We start from the raw sequence: 17,896 nt of genomic DNA on the forward strand, positions 1-17,896 counted from the left end.
TGAATGCCGATATCGATTTCAGTGCTAATCCCCTTGTCGGGGAGGAGTACAGAAATCGATTTTAAGAGCCCTTTATGTCGAAGTACATGGCTTCGTTGTGTGGACGGATGCATGGTTAATTCGATTTAATGCTGCTAAATTCGACCTAAACTCGTAGTGTAGACCAGGCCTTAGTCTCTGCAATAGAGAAGGAACTGAGTGGGGGTTGGTTACACAGCGTCAGTTAATTGCCTGCAGCAGCACGAGGCAGGGAGCACGCATGTGCGACCCAACCGGGCACTGCTACCAAAAGTCTCCGACTACAAGCGCAGGGGCGCACGAACACCTAAAGTGGAGCACCCACAGGGACCCACATCTCAAAGAACCTCAATTACTGCACAAGGTGAGTAACCCTCTCTTCCCACCTTATGTAAATCATATTTAAGGATAGGGAGGAAGGCAAACAGGACTCCTCCTCTCCATGGCCTTTCTGACCAAGAAGAAAGACTGTTAAAGGCACCTGAAGGGAAAGCAAAGGGGGAGTCCAGACTGAGACAGGGGTCCAGTCTGAAAAGAAGTATAACAGGAACTCTGAACCAGAGAAACTTTACAATCTGCCTAAATAACATTTAGGGTAAGACATTACATTTTGTAACCTGTTTCTTAAGTATATTGAGCTTAGCTTGTGTACTTTGTTTTATTTGCTCAGTAATCTGCTTTGTTCTGTTTGTTACCCCTTTTACCACACCCTTTGTGATTAATAAACTTATTTATTTTTTTATAATATAACCTAGTTTATGTAATTTCTAACTGAGGGGCAAGAAGTCATGCATATCTCTCTTCACATTGAGGAAGAGGGTGGATTTTTATGAGCTTGGCTCTGCAGATTTTTCTGTACAGCGCAAGACAGTATTATTTTGGGTGCTGGGGGAGTCCTCTCATAGATTCTAGGACTGGAAGGGACCTCGAGAGGTCATCGAGTCCAGTCCCCTGCCCTCATGGCAGGACCAAATACTGTCTAGACCATCCCTGATAGACATTTATCTAACCTACTCTTAAATATCTCCAGAGATGGAGATTCCACAACCTCCCAAGGCAATTTATTCCAGTGAACCACCCTGACAGTTAGGAACTTTCTCCTAATGTCCAACCTAAACCTCCCTTGCTGCAGTTTAAGCCCATTGCTTCTTGTTCTATCCTTAGAGGCTAAGGTGAACAAGTATACTCCCTCCTTCTTGTGACACCCTTTTAGATACCTGAAAACTGCTATCATGTCCCCTCTCAGTCTTCTCTTTTCCAAATTAAACAAACCCAATTCTTTCAGTCTTCCTTCATAGGTCATGTTCTCAAGACCTTTAATCATTCTTGTTGCTCTTCTCTGGACCCTCTCCAATTTCTCCACATCTTTCTTGAAATGCGGTGCCCAGAACTGGACACAATACTCCAGTTGAGGCCTAACCAGTGCAGAGTAGAGCGGAAGAATGACTTCTCGTGTCTTGCTCGCAACACACTGTTAATATAGCCCGCACCCCATTCATTTTGGCCAAGTCGCTTCTCAATCCCACAGTGAACCCAAAGCAAGGAAAGAGGCACAATAGACTGCACGACCTTATTAGGGCATAGTGCTTATCGCAGGAAACTTATGAGGGACGTGTCCATAGTGGTTACCACAAAAACCCATTTCTGCAGTTTCCACATTATATTGTTCTTCCTAATAAGGGGAAGACACTTGGGGCTCTAAAAAACCAATCAACGTGTGCCACATTTTCTTTCTAAAACTATATACTTAGTCGCCCCTGTATAGCAATTAGAGGTTTCCCAAAACAATTGAACTTCACTTCCAGTCCAGGTCTGATCAACTTGGGCTTGACCCTCCCATTCCCGAATCCGGCCTCAGCGTGTGTCGTGTAGCCGGCTTGAATTCATTATGTATATGCTCTCCCATCTGGCTGTTATCTGCATGGTCGTAAGTAATTAGTTAACCATCCGTGGTTTTGTCTGTGGTTACTTTACTTGTTACCCCCCATTGTGTTAAAATTGGGAAAGAGCTTTAATTGCTAATGTGCTTCCTTTCCCTTATCTTGCTTGCTTAAAGTTAGTTACACAATTATTGTAGGTTTTTTTTGTTTAAAGTTAGTTATATAGTAATTGTAGTCCCTTTTAAATTTAGTTATATAGTATTGTAGTAAGTTAATAAGAATTTGTAAAATTAAACAATTGTTATATTTACCATCATATAATAAAATTAAGTTGTATCCGTTCCTCCTCATCCTAGGTCACTCAATTCAGTCCTTCACCGAGAACCCTTTTAGAACCCCTAGCCCCTATTGGGCAAAACACACACCTGTTAATACATCCCAGAATCATGTTTGCTTTTTTTGCAACAGCATCACACTGTTGACTCATATTTAGCTTGTGGTCCACTATAACCCCTAGATCCCTTTCTGCCGTACTCCTTCCTAGACAGTCTCTTCCCATTCTGTATGTGTGAAACTGATTTTTCCTTCCTAAGTGGAGCACTTTGCATTTGTCTTTGTTAAACTTCATCCTGTTTACCTCAGACCATTTCTTCAATTTGTCCAGATCATTTTCAATTATGACCCTGTCCTCCAAAGGAGTTGCAATCCCCTCCAAATTTGGTATCATCTGCAAACTTAATAAGCATACTTTCTATGCCAATATCTAAGTCATTAATAAAGATATTGAACAGAGCCGGTCCCAAAACAGATCCCTGCGGAACCCCACTTGTTATGCCTTTCCAGCAGGATTGGGAACCATTCAGACCAACTCTCTGAGTACGGTTATCCAGCCAGTTATGCACCCACCTTATAGTAGCCCCATCGTACAGATCTGACTTCAGTCTGTGTCTGCAGTGGGGTGTGGCCCTACTGTGTGGGGGTGCTGCAAGAGGCTGGAAAGCCTAATTCAGCAAAGCAGGGAGAGGGAGCCCAGGCTGACTGAGCAGGGGAGGCTCAGTGAAATCCCAGTACATCAGGTGGCATCCCAGAAGGGGGGGTCTAACCCATCACATCTCCATTGAAAGAGTTAGTTCTACTTCGATAGATACATTCCACTGTAGGTGGATGTGCATGCAATGCACTCAAGTCGGAGACTTTTGACAGCGGTACCACTAGTCAGCGCATGTGCCTCTGCTATCCTTGTGCATGGAGCCAATGGTATACAGAGGCACAGCCGTCACCACTCTCCGAGTTCCTTTTTACCCCCCACAGCGAGAGTTGGAGCTCTGTTGCTCATGAGATTTGGTTAGCTTGCTTTAAGAAAGAGAATTTATTGTAATGTATATAGTTATAGTTCGTCTTAGTCGCAGTATATTTTAGTTAGTCAGTTAGCTGTTTGGGGGTGGGAGAGTTTGCCATACAGAAATCACCTGGGTTTCAACAACGTGACACATGCAGGGCTGATATCCCTGTCAGTGACAGACACAAAAGCTGCCTAATTTTCTTAACCGAGGGACATATGAGGAAGAAATGTCCTATTTTCACTTCATTTCCAATGAGGATGAAGAAGCACAGGGATTTTCGCCTTAAAATTCATCTTCTCGAAAAGGTGATGTGTCCCTCCTCGGAGCCTGACCCTGACCATTGTACAGTGGAGAGCTCCTCCATGGGGAGTGCCCCTCCAGCTGCTCTGGCTCTGAAACAGGATTTGGATGAGAAATATCATTCGTCTTCCTCTCGTGCGGTCTCCTCTAAGCACTTAGAACCATCTGAGACTGATAAACTGTCCAAGTCTTGCTCTTCACCTCACAAAAAGGTAATTTACAAGTCCTCCAGTGCTGAGCTGAGGTCTGGTCGTAAGCACCGACACTTCAGGAGGCACCGTCAAGACCGTTGTCTTCACCTTTGCTGGAGAGAACTTCGACCCCAGCACTGTCAGGTCTGGTACCAGTGTTGGCAGCTGTGCACTCACCTCTGCTGTCAGTGCCATCGACTCCACAAGCATTTGTGTCTCCCTCTGCCAGTCTCACCTTTGCTGCAAGTGCATTGTCTGATTCCAATCACAGCAGCCTCAACTATGTTGGCACTGCTGTCATCGCGTACCACTAAGGTACCATCAGTTTCTCCTGCTTCCAAAATTCAGCTCGCATCAGCTCCGCCGGCATTCAACATCGACTCACCTTTTGGCATTCTGACTGCCTCATCCACTTCCATTGGCACTGTTGGATACTTCAATGTCTGTACCTTTGGGGCACCACCATGTGTCGTCAGTGCTGAGACTTCCACCAAAGCCACAGGAAGTGCTCCCTCATTCACAGAGGAGAGTTCTGTTTCCTCCTTCTCTCCAGACTCTGCACATGATTGACTTCTATCTCCTCCAAGGTCTTTCAGGTCTCCATATAGATTATGCTCTAAGGATGCTCAAAACATTGAGCAAGGCCAGTATTTTTATAAAGATGCCCTGGTACAGTGCCCACCACCATGGGCAGTATTGGGCCTTTTGGACTCCTCCAAGGCCCTCTGGACCTCTGTCAGCTACATAGTCCAGAAGGAAATCACCTTCTCCAGTTCCTATAGCTCCCAGAGAGCATTTTTCTTTAGAATCTCAATGTCCCGTCTCACTGGAGCCCACAGAGCAGGAGGCAGCAAGGGAGGAACTGCTAGATATTTCTTCCACTTCCCTGGATGAGACCATCACACTGGAGTCAACATCAGTTCCTCATGAATACTTCAAGGTCTTTCAAGACTTCATGAGGCGAGTAGCTGCTTCTCTGGGACTGCAGACAGAACTTGTGCAAGACAATACACACAGACAATCGGCTATCCTGTAGACTCCTGCCCTTCCCATTAATGAAGCTTTGCTGGAATCTGCTAAGACTCTTTGGCAGACACCAGCTTCTATTCCACGTACTGACAAACAGGTATCCATATCAAGTTCCCCAGCAAGAGTGTGATTATTTCTTCACTGCTGGCAAATGAACCTTTGAGGCAGTTGCACCCAAAGGCTACCCCAAAAGAAAAGGAGTTTAAGAGAATGGACTTGTATGGGAGAAAGGCCTATATCACTATGAGCCTTTCAATTAAGGTGCAAATTATCAGGTATTATTAGTCTAATATATTTGTATTGGTCAGTAGTTTCAAAATTCACATACAAGTTGCCTGAAGAATACAAAGAACAGTTCTTGGCCACAGTCTCTGAAGGACACTTCACTGCCCAGATGTCCCTCCAAACGGCTATTGATGCATCTGACACAGCTTCATGTTCTATGGCAGAGGTGGGCAAACTATGGCCAGCGGGACCCTCCTGCTCGGCCCCTGAGCTCCTGGCCTGGGAGGCTAGCCCCAGCCCCTCCCCTGCTGCTCTCGCTCCCCCTCCCCCGCAGCCTCAGCTCACTGCGCCGCCAGCGCAATGCTCTGGATGGCGGGGCTGTGAGCTCTTGCCGGGCAGTGCCGCTGCAGAGCCATGGCCTGACTAGGTGCTCTGTGCTGTGCAGTGGCTGGCTCCAGCCAGACAGCGCGGCTGCCTGTCCTGGTGCTCTGGGTGGTGCGGCTGTAGCGCCGCCAGCCACCAGTGCTCCAGGCAGTGCGGTAAGGGGGCAGGGAGCAGGGGGGGTTGGATAGAGGTCAGGGGAGTTTGGGGTGGCGGTCGGGGTGGGGGTGTGGATAGGGGTCGGGACGGTCAAAGGGCAGGGAACAAGGGGGTTGAATGGGGGCAGGGGTCCCAGGGGGCAGTCAGAAAGGAGGAGGGGCAGTCAGGGGCAGGGGTTCCTGGGGCAGTCAGGAAGAAGGGGTGGTCGGAGGGGGCAGAGAGAAAAGGCGCATGTCCTTCAGTGGCATTTCGGCCGCCTTACGCATGCACTGAAATGCCACCAAAAGACAGAGCAGCGCATGCGCAAGGCCACCAAAAGATGGAGCGATGCACCGAAATCACGGACGAGTGGAAAAGGTGCCACTTGGGGAATTCTGGGCTCGGGGGAGCAGGCACTCCCCCTGCTCCCCCCTAGCTACACTACTGTGAGTATGTGACTGAGGTGATCACACCCTTATTCTGAGCTTAGCTATCCGTATAATAAACGTGCTGCTTTCTGCCAAACTCTGGTGGGTCATTAGTCCTCCCTAAGCTTACTAGCTGGCCCAATTTCGGGTAACACTCAGCACTGTGATGGAGGGCTAGGTTACTGTCATGGAGTCACCGGGGCGGTGCTCTGGAACTACCCCATATGAAGCCAGTCAGGACTCTGGGGAGCCTTCTCTCTCTGAGCATACTGTCGTCAGGGCAAGAAGCTTATACAGCTTCGACCTTCCTGAGTCTGACCTCGGAGCATTCAGCATCCCCTTCCACACTGTGCGCTTCCTGCAGCGAATCCACCCAGGTGGGGCTCCTGGGGAAGCCAGAGGGCCCTGCACCCCAACTCCACATTCAGATGTGACTCTAAGCCAGCCAGTAAAACAGAAGTTTTATTAGTCAACAGGAACACAGCGCAGAATAGAGCTTGCTATCACAGAAATCAGTGACTTTTAGCCAAGTCCATCTTGGGGAGTCGTGAGCCAGAAGCCCTGGACTCCCCCTCTTCCAGTCCCCCGAAGCAGACTGCCAGCTTCCAGCAACCCAACCTCAGACCCCCCATTACTCCTCCTCCTTGTCTTTGTCTCGCTTCCTGCGCAAAGAGTCACCTGGTTGCATCCCGCTCCTGGGTCGCAGGTTATGAAGGGCACTGGTCATAGCATATGTGCAGGCAGCTGGAGCAGCCTCAGCTACCCCAGAGGTGTCAGTCAAAGTCACACACCCCTATTCCCCCCACTGAGGTATTGGTGCAGCATACAGGGAAACTGAGGCACACACAGTATTCATGCAAAACAGTAAAACTCACATAGGCTCAACAGTAAGACTCACATACAACATAACAAGGGAAAATCCCCACTTCCTCACAGTTACCAATTCATTTCTCTCCCATTCACCAATCACCTTCCTGGTCCCGTTTCAGGAACCCATCTCATGAGACTGTTAATCCAGGAAATACCGTCTCTTTTGGACTTGGGACCAATAGAGGAAGTGTCTTACCAACATGGAAAGGCTTCTATTTCCACTACTTCCTGATTTCCAAAAAGAGAGGTGGTCTTCAACCCATTCTGGACTTATGAAAGTTGAAAAGATTTCTCAAGAAAATGAAGTTCAGGATGATTACTCTTGCATCTACTATCTGTTCCCTGGAGATGGGAGATTGATATGCTGCCCTTGATCTGCAGGCAGGAACGCTGCCAGCTTCTTTGCCACTCTAGGTGGCGGAAGGTCCCGCCCCCAAAATGCTGCCCCCAACAGGGGCGGCGGAAGGTCCTGCCACTGAAATGCTGCCCCTGTTGGCGAAGGTCCTGCTGCTGAAGATCCCACCCCCGAAATATCGCCGACGACCAGGGTGGCCGAAGATCCGGTCGCCGCCCCTCAAATTCCAGCACCCTAGGCGACCACCTAGGTCACCTAATGGGTTGCGCTGGCCCTGTCTGCAGGACATTTAGTTTCACGTGGCAACACATCCTGGCCACAGAAAGAATTTTAGTGCATGTTGCCTATAATGAATCCAACAGTAAATGGTAGTGCTCTTCAGTCCTGAGAGTGTTCACCAAATGTATGGCAGTGGTAGCAGCCCATCCGCACTGTTCAAGAATTCAGATATATCCATAGATGATTGCCTAGTTTGGGAAAGATCAAGGTCCCATGTCCAGAACAACATCCTGGTCATCAGACATCTGTTTTCTCATCTTGATTTTCCAGTGAACTTCATTTCAAGTTTTTTCACCTGTACTGTGTCCCAGATTTGTCCCAAAGCAAGTCGAGAGGAAATATGTTAGAATGTCACACACAGCGTGACCACCTGTTCTTCATTTGGTGCCTAATTTCCACATTACACATCAAATCAATAAATATTGTGTCTTGTATACACCAATAACCATGCAAAAGATTGTGCACTGTAATACAATGTGTTATTTGTATATGAGTATGTGTCACAAATATAACATTGGGGAAGTGCCCTTAAAGATAAACTTTCTCCTATCATTTCCAAGTTGTCCTTTATTTGAAACATAAAGGGTCTGTATATGGGCGTGAGGGAGATCATCATAGCCAGGGACTAGCTTTTCTGTTTCAGGATCATCAGTCCTAGTGAAGCTATGTTGCCAGGCCCCTTTTGTGTTCCCATGGTATTGGCACCATCAGACCATATGACCCACTTACTTTTTTTAGACTTGGGCGGGCACCCACCAGTGCGAAGTGCCAGGCTTTGCACACAGCGATGTCTGGTGGCTGGCGTGGCTCCTGATGTGTCTCGCTGACTGGGTGGGTTGCAGTGGCCACCCCAGTGGCGGAGACCAGACCAGCCCCAGTTCACTGCCCCTGGATGCACTGACAGACACACCTAAAACCACACTAACCTACTTGCACCTCCTGCAGGGAGGGACTGGCCTGCACAGCCACCTAGGCTAGCAGCTGCTGTGTCCCACTTGATGGGAGGGGGTGTGGGTGGGTGTGTCTACATAGCAATTAAAGCTGGCTGGCCCCTGTTCACTGACAGGCTCGCTGTGGAGCTATGTTTGGGCTAGCTGAACCCCAAGCTCTGAGACTCCTGAGGAGGGAGGGACTCAGAGAGCCCAAACGTCTACACAGTAATGTTACAGCCCCTGTCCGCTGAGCCAGGCCAGCAGGGCGTTTAGCTGCAGTGTAGACATACCCCAGAGAGCTGAGAGGGGCTGAAGTGGAGGCTCCCCAGTAGGGACTACCAGGGAAGGGAGACACAAATACAGAGCATCTCCACTGATCCCTCCTCCCCAAGCAGCTGCCGGCTACTTGTGGGGAGCAGGGCCACCTAGCTGGTGTGGCTGCTAGGAAGAGCAGGACGGTGATTGGGGCTGAGGGTATGGGAGTGGGGTGCTGGCTGGGGGCAGGGAGTTGGGATGTGGGAGGGGTTATGGGCTCTGGGCTGGGGGTGCAGGCTCTGGGGTAGGGTCAGGGATGAGGGTTTGGGGTGCAGGAGGGTGCTCCAGGCTGGGGCCAAGGGATTCAGAGTGTGGAAGAGGGCTTAGGGCTGGGGCCGGGATGTTGAAGGGGATGCAGGAGGGGATCTGGGGGTTGGGGCACGGGATGGGGTCTGTGGTGCAGGCTCTGGCCGGCTCTAGCTGGTGCGGTTTGCGGGGGCTCCGGGAGGCGCTGATGTCAGGTGGCCCCTTAAATAGCAGCCACACCAGTGCTGCCCCAGCATTTCCCGGGCCTCAGAAGCTGCTCTATCTGCCATGAATCCTAGACACATGGCTCGGCCAGCGTACCGAGGATAAAAGTTTTTCCTGTTCTCTGGAATGCGGGGCTGGGGAGGGAGAGGGGGAGAGAATTCCCCACAAGTGACATGATCTGCGACCCACAAGGTGTCCCTCCATTTGTTAATAACTTACATTTCACAAACACACACACACACCCGCCCCCCGGCTCGCTGCGCCCCTTGGGCTATACTAGGAGTGCTCCCAGATCACAGCAGCTCCAGGGAGAGAGCTGTTGCAGGCCCCCGCCTCATCCCCCTGCCATATGCAGTGACCCCCAGCCTCCCTCCTTTGTTCCCCCCAGCCTGGCAGCTGGCTGGGGCCTCAGTGTCCAGCTGCTGCTCGACTCTGCTCGGACCTGTTCCCGGGGAGAAAAGCCCAACTTTAGCCCCATGCTTCTGTGCTGGTGCAGCAGGGCCCACAGACAGCTCTGAAACACATGCAGCCCATTCATCCCCGGGAGGAGACTGACCAGCCCACAGCCCCTTACCTGCTGGCCACATGGTCCTGAGACGAGCCCGGCGCAGCCTCCAGGGAGCAGGCTATGAGGCTGGGGGCTGGTGGCAGTGGCTTGCCCTGGCCCCCACCCCTGCCGCCAGCTGCATGCAGCCTGTGGGGAGTTGGGCCGGCTCCTCTCTCTGCTCCCACCCCCCGGGAAGCAGCGAACCGGGCAGGGAGGGGTCTGAAGACACTTTGCAAAGGCCACATTGCCCACTCCTCAGGAAGCTCCCAGCCACCATGAGAGCTGCTGCCCAGAGTTAACCAATGGTTACCATACATCCGGATTTTCCCGGACATGTCCGGCTTTTTGGGCTCCAAATCCCCGTCCGGGGGGAAATCCCAAAAAGCAGGACATGTCCGGGAAAATCGGACATGCGGTGCTGGGCCGGGGGCTCGGGGGCTCGGCCGGCGGTGCCGGGCCGGGCCGGGGGCTCGGGGGCCTGGCCGGGGGCTTGGGGGCTCGGCCGGTGGTGCCGGGCCGGGCCGGGGGCTCGGGGGCCTGGCCGGGGGCTCGGGGGCTCAGCCGGCGGTGCCGGGCCGGGGGCTCGGGGGACGGGCCGGGGGACGGGCTGGGGACCTGCGGTGCCGGGGGCCGGGGGTGGGCCGCGCCTCCTCCCCCCACACCTCCCCTTACCTGCTTCAGGCTTCCCGCGACTCAAATGTTCGCGGGAAGCAGGGGAGGGGGCGGAGACTTTGGGGAAGGGGCGGAGTTGGGGCAGGGGCGGGGCTGGGGGCGGGGCCGGGGCCCCGTGGAGTGTCCTCCTTTCGGAGGCACTAAATATGGTAACCCTAGTTAACCCTGCCGGCCCCAGTCTGCAGCCAGCTGCCTTTCCCAGCCCCTCACTCGCATCCGCTCTGCCTGCTCGCACCTCCCTCGAGCTCCACGGAGAGAGCTGCTTCAGGCGCCCTCCTCATCCCCCCACGGCCAACTGGACTTTTAATGGCCCAATCAGCTGTGCTGGCCGGAGCTGCCAGGATCCCTTTTCAACCGGAATGCCAGTCAAAACTGGACACCCGGCAACCCTTACTGGCAGCACAGGGTCGTCCAGGCTGGCCAGAGCAAGGTCATCCATGCTGCGCCGTGCCCCATTGCTCCTGACTGATTCCCCCCGCCCCCCCCATTTCCCTGCCCAGCATGCCCCATTGCATGTTTGGTGCCAGGCCCACAAAAAGTTAATCTGGCCCTGTGCCTGGGCATGAAACCTTCAGCACTTAGGAAACTCCAACTAGGACATAAAGCTGCAGTGTGTCTCCTCGGCAGCACAGGTTACGTACCATGAACATATCAAACCTGTCTTCCGCTCTCTACACTGGCTTCCCATAGAATTCTGCATCAAGTTCAAGGTCTCAGTCCTTGTTTTCAAAGCGCTCCATGGCCTGGGCCCAGGGTATCTAAATGATCATCTAAGCTCTGGGACAAAGACCATAGTTGACCATTCCATTCCTCTGGCTCAATGGAACTTTCAGCAATAAGGGCAAAGCTTGTCTGTGTAGGACGGTTGTTCTCAAGCAGGGGTACGCATGCCCCTGGCGGTACACAGAGATCTTCCGGGTGCACATCCACTCATCTGGATATTTGCCTAATTTTACAACAGGCTCCATAAAAAGCACTAGTGAAGTCAGCACAAACTAACATTTCATACAGCCAATGACTTCTTTATCCTGCTCTATAGACTATACACTGAAATGTAAGAACAATATTTCTATTCCAACTGATTTATTTTATAATTATATGGTAACAATGAGAAAGGCAGCAATTTTTCAGTACTAGTGGCTGTGACACTTTTGTATTTTTATGTCTGCTTTTGTAAGCAAATAGTTTTTAAGTGAGGTGAAACTTGGGGTATGTAAGACAAATCAGACTCCTGAAAGGTGTACAGTAGCTGGAAAAAGCACAGGAGTACTTGTGGCACCTTAGAGACTAACAAATTTATTAGAGCATAAGCTTTCGTGGGCTACAGCCTATTTCATCAGACGCATAGAATGGAACATATAGTGAGGAGATATATATACATACAGAAAACATGAAATGGTGGGAGTTGTCCTACCGACTCTAAGAGGCCAATTGGTAGGACAACTCCCACCTTTTCATGCTCTCTGTATGTGTATATATATATATCTCCTCAATATATGTTCCATTCTATGCATCCGAAGGAGTGGGCTGTAGCCCACGAAAGCTTATGCTCAAATAAATGTGTTAGTCTCTAAGGTGCCACAAGTACTCCTGTTCTTTTTGCGGATACAGACTAACACGGCTGCTACTCTGAAACCTGTCAGTAGCTGGAAAGGTTCAGAGCCACTGGTGGAGGAGACAGAACTTTCTCTGGAATGAACTCCCCCAAGATCTAGGGATCATCATAAATTTCACCATCTTCCACTCCAAGTGCAGGGCACATTTCTTTGATCTTCCCATCTATAATATAACACATCACAACAGGTATATTTGTATGAAAAAGCTAAACAAAAAACCCCACACGCTACCAAACCAAGACACTCTACTGCACCTTTCTGCATCTGGGGAGGTGATGAGAGAACAAACACGTGACTGATTTTAGTCACATTGCTTAATGCACTACTAGAAGTCTCTCAGATTCTATGGCGGTGAGTGTGGTGTAAGATCCTGCATAGAACAGAACAGAAATATGTTACTGCTCAGCAGAGGGCAGACATACACAGGAGACTGCTCTCAGGCACAGACCCCCTTCTGTACGCTCAGACCTTCCTCTGTACTTGCCATGGCTGGAGAAATAGTTTATGCTGATTTAAACATTCCTGGAGCCAGTTCTTCTTCGAGGCCACCAAAACGATCTCAGCACCTCAGTAAGTGCATTAGGTTTCTTATTTTTGTACCAGTATGGTCAGTCTTTGGCTAGGATTCCATGCTTCTAAGATATTTTTGGTTTGACTTGCAGCAGAGATAGTTTAGAGAAACTGTGTCCAGAGCCAAGGAGCAGCTCTGTGCTTTATGTGTGGTGGGACTTAGCTAATGTGAAATTCTTTACCACTCTCAGCATTTGGCAGCTGAATTCCGTTAAGGTAATACAGTGCACTTTAGTTTGTTGGTACAGCATGTCACAGAAAACTTCATAGCCACTGATAGTCTAAACATGCAAATACAAGTGCAAAGCAATATAGCTGTACTTTGTATGACACCCTTCCTACTTATTTCATACATATTTGGGGCATACCAGCAAACTATTGAGGTAACAGTACATAGTATAGTGGGGTGGGGGGGCAGAGAGCAGTACATTGGGTGAGTCTGAGAATGATTGAACACAAGGAATGTGGGAGGCTCATAGAATAGAATTTGTTTTATTAGGGGGTTAAAATCCACATAGGTCTGAGAGAAGAGGTGGAATTTGAAACTAGGTAGGGAGCCAATTATGTGCAGAGGGTCACAAAGACTGTGGCAGATGGTGGGTAATGTGGGCAGGGCCGGATTTAGGGGCAGGCGACCCAGGTGACCACTGGGGTGCTGGGTTTAGGGGGCGCCAGGCTCAGGGTGAAATGGCTACAAATACAATAAAAAGGTATTCAAAAGTTTAACAAATTGGTGGGGGGAGAGTGCCGAAGATGCTCCTCACCTGGAGCGCCATTTGGTCTATGGCCGGCTCTTACTGTGGGGGTTGGGGAGGAAGGGTCTCCTATCTTCTGTAGTGATGTAAATAGGGAGACGGAAGCCCAGTATCTGAGGAATGTAAGAAATGGGACCAGAGAAGAGGAAGAAATGAGAAGAACCTGGCCAAGGGGGGTGGATGGATGGGAAAGACACAGATAATGAAAGGGGTTTTTCCACTGGATGCTGAAATGGACACCAAACCAGGGAAGCTTTCCAAGGACAGAGAGGACATGTTCTGTTTCTGAGTGCAGGAGAGACAGCGAGTTATTGCTCTGTAGCTCCACTGAAGCGTGGACAGCCAGGAGTTAGGGGAGACAGTCAAGGGGAAGACAGTGGTGGAGGGAGGTGGGGACAGTGAAGAGTTATCAGTGTTTAAGAAATATTGAAAATACAAAGAACCATGTATTACAAATTAACTTAAAGGATATAAATTGAGTATCATAAATAATTTTTGTTTTCCCTGAAAGATATTAAACTAGTTAAATAGCTAGTTTTAGAGTATATTTTCCGTAAGTACAGTAAGACTACAGATTTACATGGAGGGTAAAATTTTCAAAAGTGCCTAAGTGACTTAGGTGTTTCTAAAAATTCCACTCTAATAGCCCAAATATATAATCAAGCTGTATATCAAGTGTGATGTGCTATGGTCAAACATACTATATGTTTACTGCCTTCAATTATACTTGTATATTGCCAATGATTCTGTCTGCCTATATCTCACACAGTGTTCTTCAAGTGCTACAAATGTATTGTACTTGAAAAAAAATCTTGCTCTACACTTGCTGTGAATTATTAACTGAATTATTTACAGCTGCTGAAGGGGTTTCTTACAGAAATGCCTGATAGAATTTTATTAACAGCTGATATTTTCCAACAGATCTTGCTTTCTAGAGTAGATCTTTTAGAAAACAACATCCAGTCTTGATTTTAAAATCATCAGTGATGAGGAATCCGCCATGACCCTTGGCAATAGTGTATTTCATGTCTTACAACTAAGGGCCTGATCCTCCAAATGCTTGTGGCCAAGGTGTAGAGCTTTGTGCTGTGAGTTGTCCTCAGGCCCGAACCTGCGGATGCTTATGCATATGTTTAACATTAGTCACATGTTTAAAATTAAACCTGTGTTCAGAGCCAGATTTAGGGGCAGGTGACCCAGGAGACCATCTGGGGTGCCAGGCTTAGGGTGCTGTTTTTGTTGTTAGTGACAACATACAGATTTACAGATCCTAGCATGCAAATGTATTGTCTTATATGTCAGGGATAAATCATGCTACAAATTGTGCATCAAAGTAATGAAATGGGCTACAAATGCAATAAAAAATAAGATATTCAAAAGTTTAACAAATGGAGGGGTGGGGGATGCTGAATACATTCCTCACGTGGGACGCCATTTGGTTTAGAGCCAGCCCTGCCCATGCTGAAATCTTTGCAGGATCAGGATCTTACACTGAAATTAAAATTAACTTCTCTCATAAATTACTGTTAAAATCATGAAGTCACAAGTATTGACTTCATGTAGTAGTTAGAATTGGAAGACAGATTCCAATATAAGGATGACTTTGACCTTGCCACTTTCTTTTCCTAGAAAAAAACCCTCTCCTTTTAGCCTGAAATAATTCATGTTATTCGGAAGCTACAAGATAATTTCCCTTAGAAACTTTAAAGTAAATTCAACAAACCACCTTACAATGAAGACAGAAAACTCAACCACTCTTAATTATTTAACATTAATTAATATGAAATTTGCCAAGTGGTGGTGCCAAGAGGTTCTAGTAAGGAGCAGAGGCCTTATTGTGTTAGGTACAGAACATGTACAGACCAGACAATAATTTGTCACATTTCAAAAATTATTTCCACTGTTTGTGTCCACTCATAATTCCAGAACAGTTAGTTCTGTAACATTAAAAGTAGTGATCTGAATTAGGTGTCTATGAACAGAATTAACAGTGGTTACAAACATGACAAAATGTAAGTCTCCTGTAGTGATTATAAACTCTGTGAGTAGCCTCAAAAGTGTCACCCACAAGCTTCATTTGTAACAAAAAAAAAATAGTTTCTAACCCTTTCCCTAGTGAATGTAGTTTGAAAATGTAGAGTGAGTTTGGTTTAAAAATATTTATTTACAAAAAATTACAGACGATTACTGATCTAAATCAAGACACTGAGCCAATGTAACGGTACTGTCACTTCTGTGTAAAGTTGGACATTATCTTAGTGGAATGTCTCTGTATTTAGTGTACACCTGGTTAACTGAGAATAGGCTCTGGCTCGCTATCTTCATTTCACAGTATAATTCTTGGGGAAAATAGCAAATCACTGAAGTATTTTGGCTGGGATTTTCAAAGAAGCCTAAGGGGTTTCAGCCACCACAGAAACTCTGCTAGGCTCCTTTGAAAGTTACAGCCAGAGTAATTTTTAGAGAAATGATAAATCCACATGTATGGTGTTCGAGTGATTGTCAAATACTAGCTAGTCGATTTAATTGAAGACTGAATACAAAAATGAACAATCAAATAAGAACAGCTTTGTGAAAAACAATGTAAAATGTATTTAAATCTCTGGTCGGTGTGATACTGGAGGTCAGACTAGGTGATCATAACGGTCTCTTCTGGCCCTAAAAACTTATGAACTCCTGAATTACTGGAAAATTTAAGCCCCCAATCTTGGAAATATGAAGGCATGTGAGTAGTCCCATTGAACGGAACCTGAACTGTTTCCATTTCATGTATTATCACCACTAACAAATGTTCTGCAGGGCAAATTCTCTGAGTATCATCTGTACAAATCCATTTAGAGCTTGTTGGAGAGTGTTTTTCCTCTCCCAGCCCTGCAGAATTTTTTGACTTTTTAGCAAAAAAAAGTGTAACTGAAATATTTCAATTCTGAAATGCTGTCATAGTGCCTCATGGGATGTGTAATTTTGGTGCCTCGTGTCTCCATTTTTCTCCGTGGGCCGGGCTCCCTTCTTGGAATACATCTCCCATGACACATCATGGTCTCCCCTCTTGGCAGGGGGAGGCTGTGCATTATGGCACTGTTGTGTTAATACTGTGATGGAATAAATGAGCCCAAAGGGGCAAAAGGTGTTAACAGAGCCTGTCACTGTCTAATATTAAACAGTGTTAAACAAGGTCCAGGGTTTGGCTTACAAGTACCGCAGCTTGCTTAGTATTAAAGATACAGAAAGAAAAACAGCTGAAGCATTTGAAATATAAAGTATTAAGTAAGGCTTTCATTTTAAGACCATTTTTATTTCCTTTCCCTTTCTCTGGAAGGTTTTAGAAAGAAAAGCCCCCTATTTGACAGTCTTCAGATGGTATTAAGGATGGTAATAACTGTCCTTTTTAGGGAAAAAAGAAAAGCTCAGTTGTGATGGGCTAGAGCTATTGGTGTGGCTGTTGTTTAAAGTCTGATCCTGATTCACTAAAAGACAAAAGGGGAGAGAAAAGAACAGGAAAGATAGAAAATGCAACTTCTGTTTTCAGCACACAATCTTAGCAGCAGCTCAGAGTCCTGGCAACCTTGTACCAGAATTGGGTGTTTAGGGCATTGTAGTTAGTTGCCTTTTTCTAGTCACAGGCTTACAGCAGTGTTGCAGCATGTACAGTTTTGACCGGCTAAGCCAGACTCTTATCATATAGAAGGTGAAAGGAACGAAATAAGGTGGCAGAATAAAGAACATTCAAGGGAAAGTGACAGTCTCACATCCCAGGCAGTGTTGGGAATTTAGCCAGAGCCGGTGGAAGTAACAATGTCCTCTGGGCGCCTCTCTCTGGGCCAGGCTGGTCAGGACATCTTTCAAGATCAGGATGACGAAGGCCCAATGGTGTAGCAGTGGGTCCCAGGAGATAGTAGGGGCGGCAGCCATGATACTAACACTTGCTGCAGCTGAAGTTGGCAGACAGCTTCTTCTCCTCGGCTTTTTCTTGATTTTTTTTCCCCTTAAAAGTCTTTTTTTTAAAGGACTCTGTAAAGGAGTGATGGGTGGAATAGCCCATCCCCTCATTATTTTATTCACCAGTTAAGCCCACTTTCTGATGCACCAAGGTTGGTTCATTAATTTCCAGTCCCTTGCTCCTCTGTTTACCAAGCATGGTCTTAACACAGGCCTTGATTTATATCAGTTTGTTTGGATTAGTTCAGTCTTTCCGTCTCCCTTGTGCACCTTTTCCTATCAACATTTATTACTATAGGTTATTGTGACATTTAATGAACTTTCATTCACTTCTCACAATTAGGTGTGTAACTGATTAGAGCCTAGTTCTCCACTGCCTTACTCCTTTCTATGCTAACAGTGCTGTTGCATCAACACAAGAGATTTACCATGCAGCCATATTGTCAAATAGCATTAATAAGTTATCTAGTTAATAACTGGTCTCATTAGTAAAGATGGTTAGAATATTCAAAATTTTGAACTTTCACTGAAATTTCAAAATTTAATATATAAAATTGGGAAAAATGTTAAACAAAATATGTGCAAACTTTTTGATTTGGTTTTTCTGTGCATAGGGGTTTTTTCCCCCCTCCCAACTATAGA

General features: G+C 47.4%; 1 protein-coding gene across 1 annotated transcript in view; it reads left to right on the forward strand.

Annotated features, from left to right (window-relative positions):
* Positions 1–198: 198 nt before the first annotated feature.
* LOC135974929 (killer cell lectin-like receptor subfamily B member 1B allele A) overlaps positions 199–17,896 on the forward strand; it is a gene marked incomplete at its 5' end in the record, with an annotated part of 51,866 nt that continues 34,168 nt past the window's right edge. Inside the window, one exon of the mRNA XM_065564268.1 lies at positions 199–382. Within this exon, the coding sequence (XP_065420340.1) occupies positions 199–382 (184 nt within the window). The remainder of the gene's footprint in view (positions 383–17,896) is intronic.

Source organism: Chrysemys picta, chromosome 12 (genome assembly GCF_011386835.1).
Source record: "Chrysemys picta bellii isolate R12L10 chromosome 12, ASM1138683v2, whole genome shotgun sequence".
Taxonomy (NCBI): domain Eukaryota; kingdom Metazoa; phylum Chordata; order Testudines; family Emydidae; genus Chrysemys; species Chrysemys picta.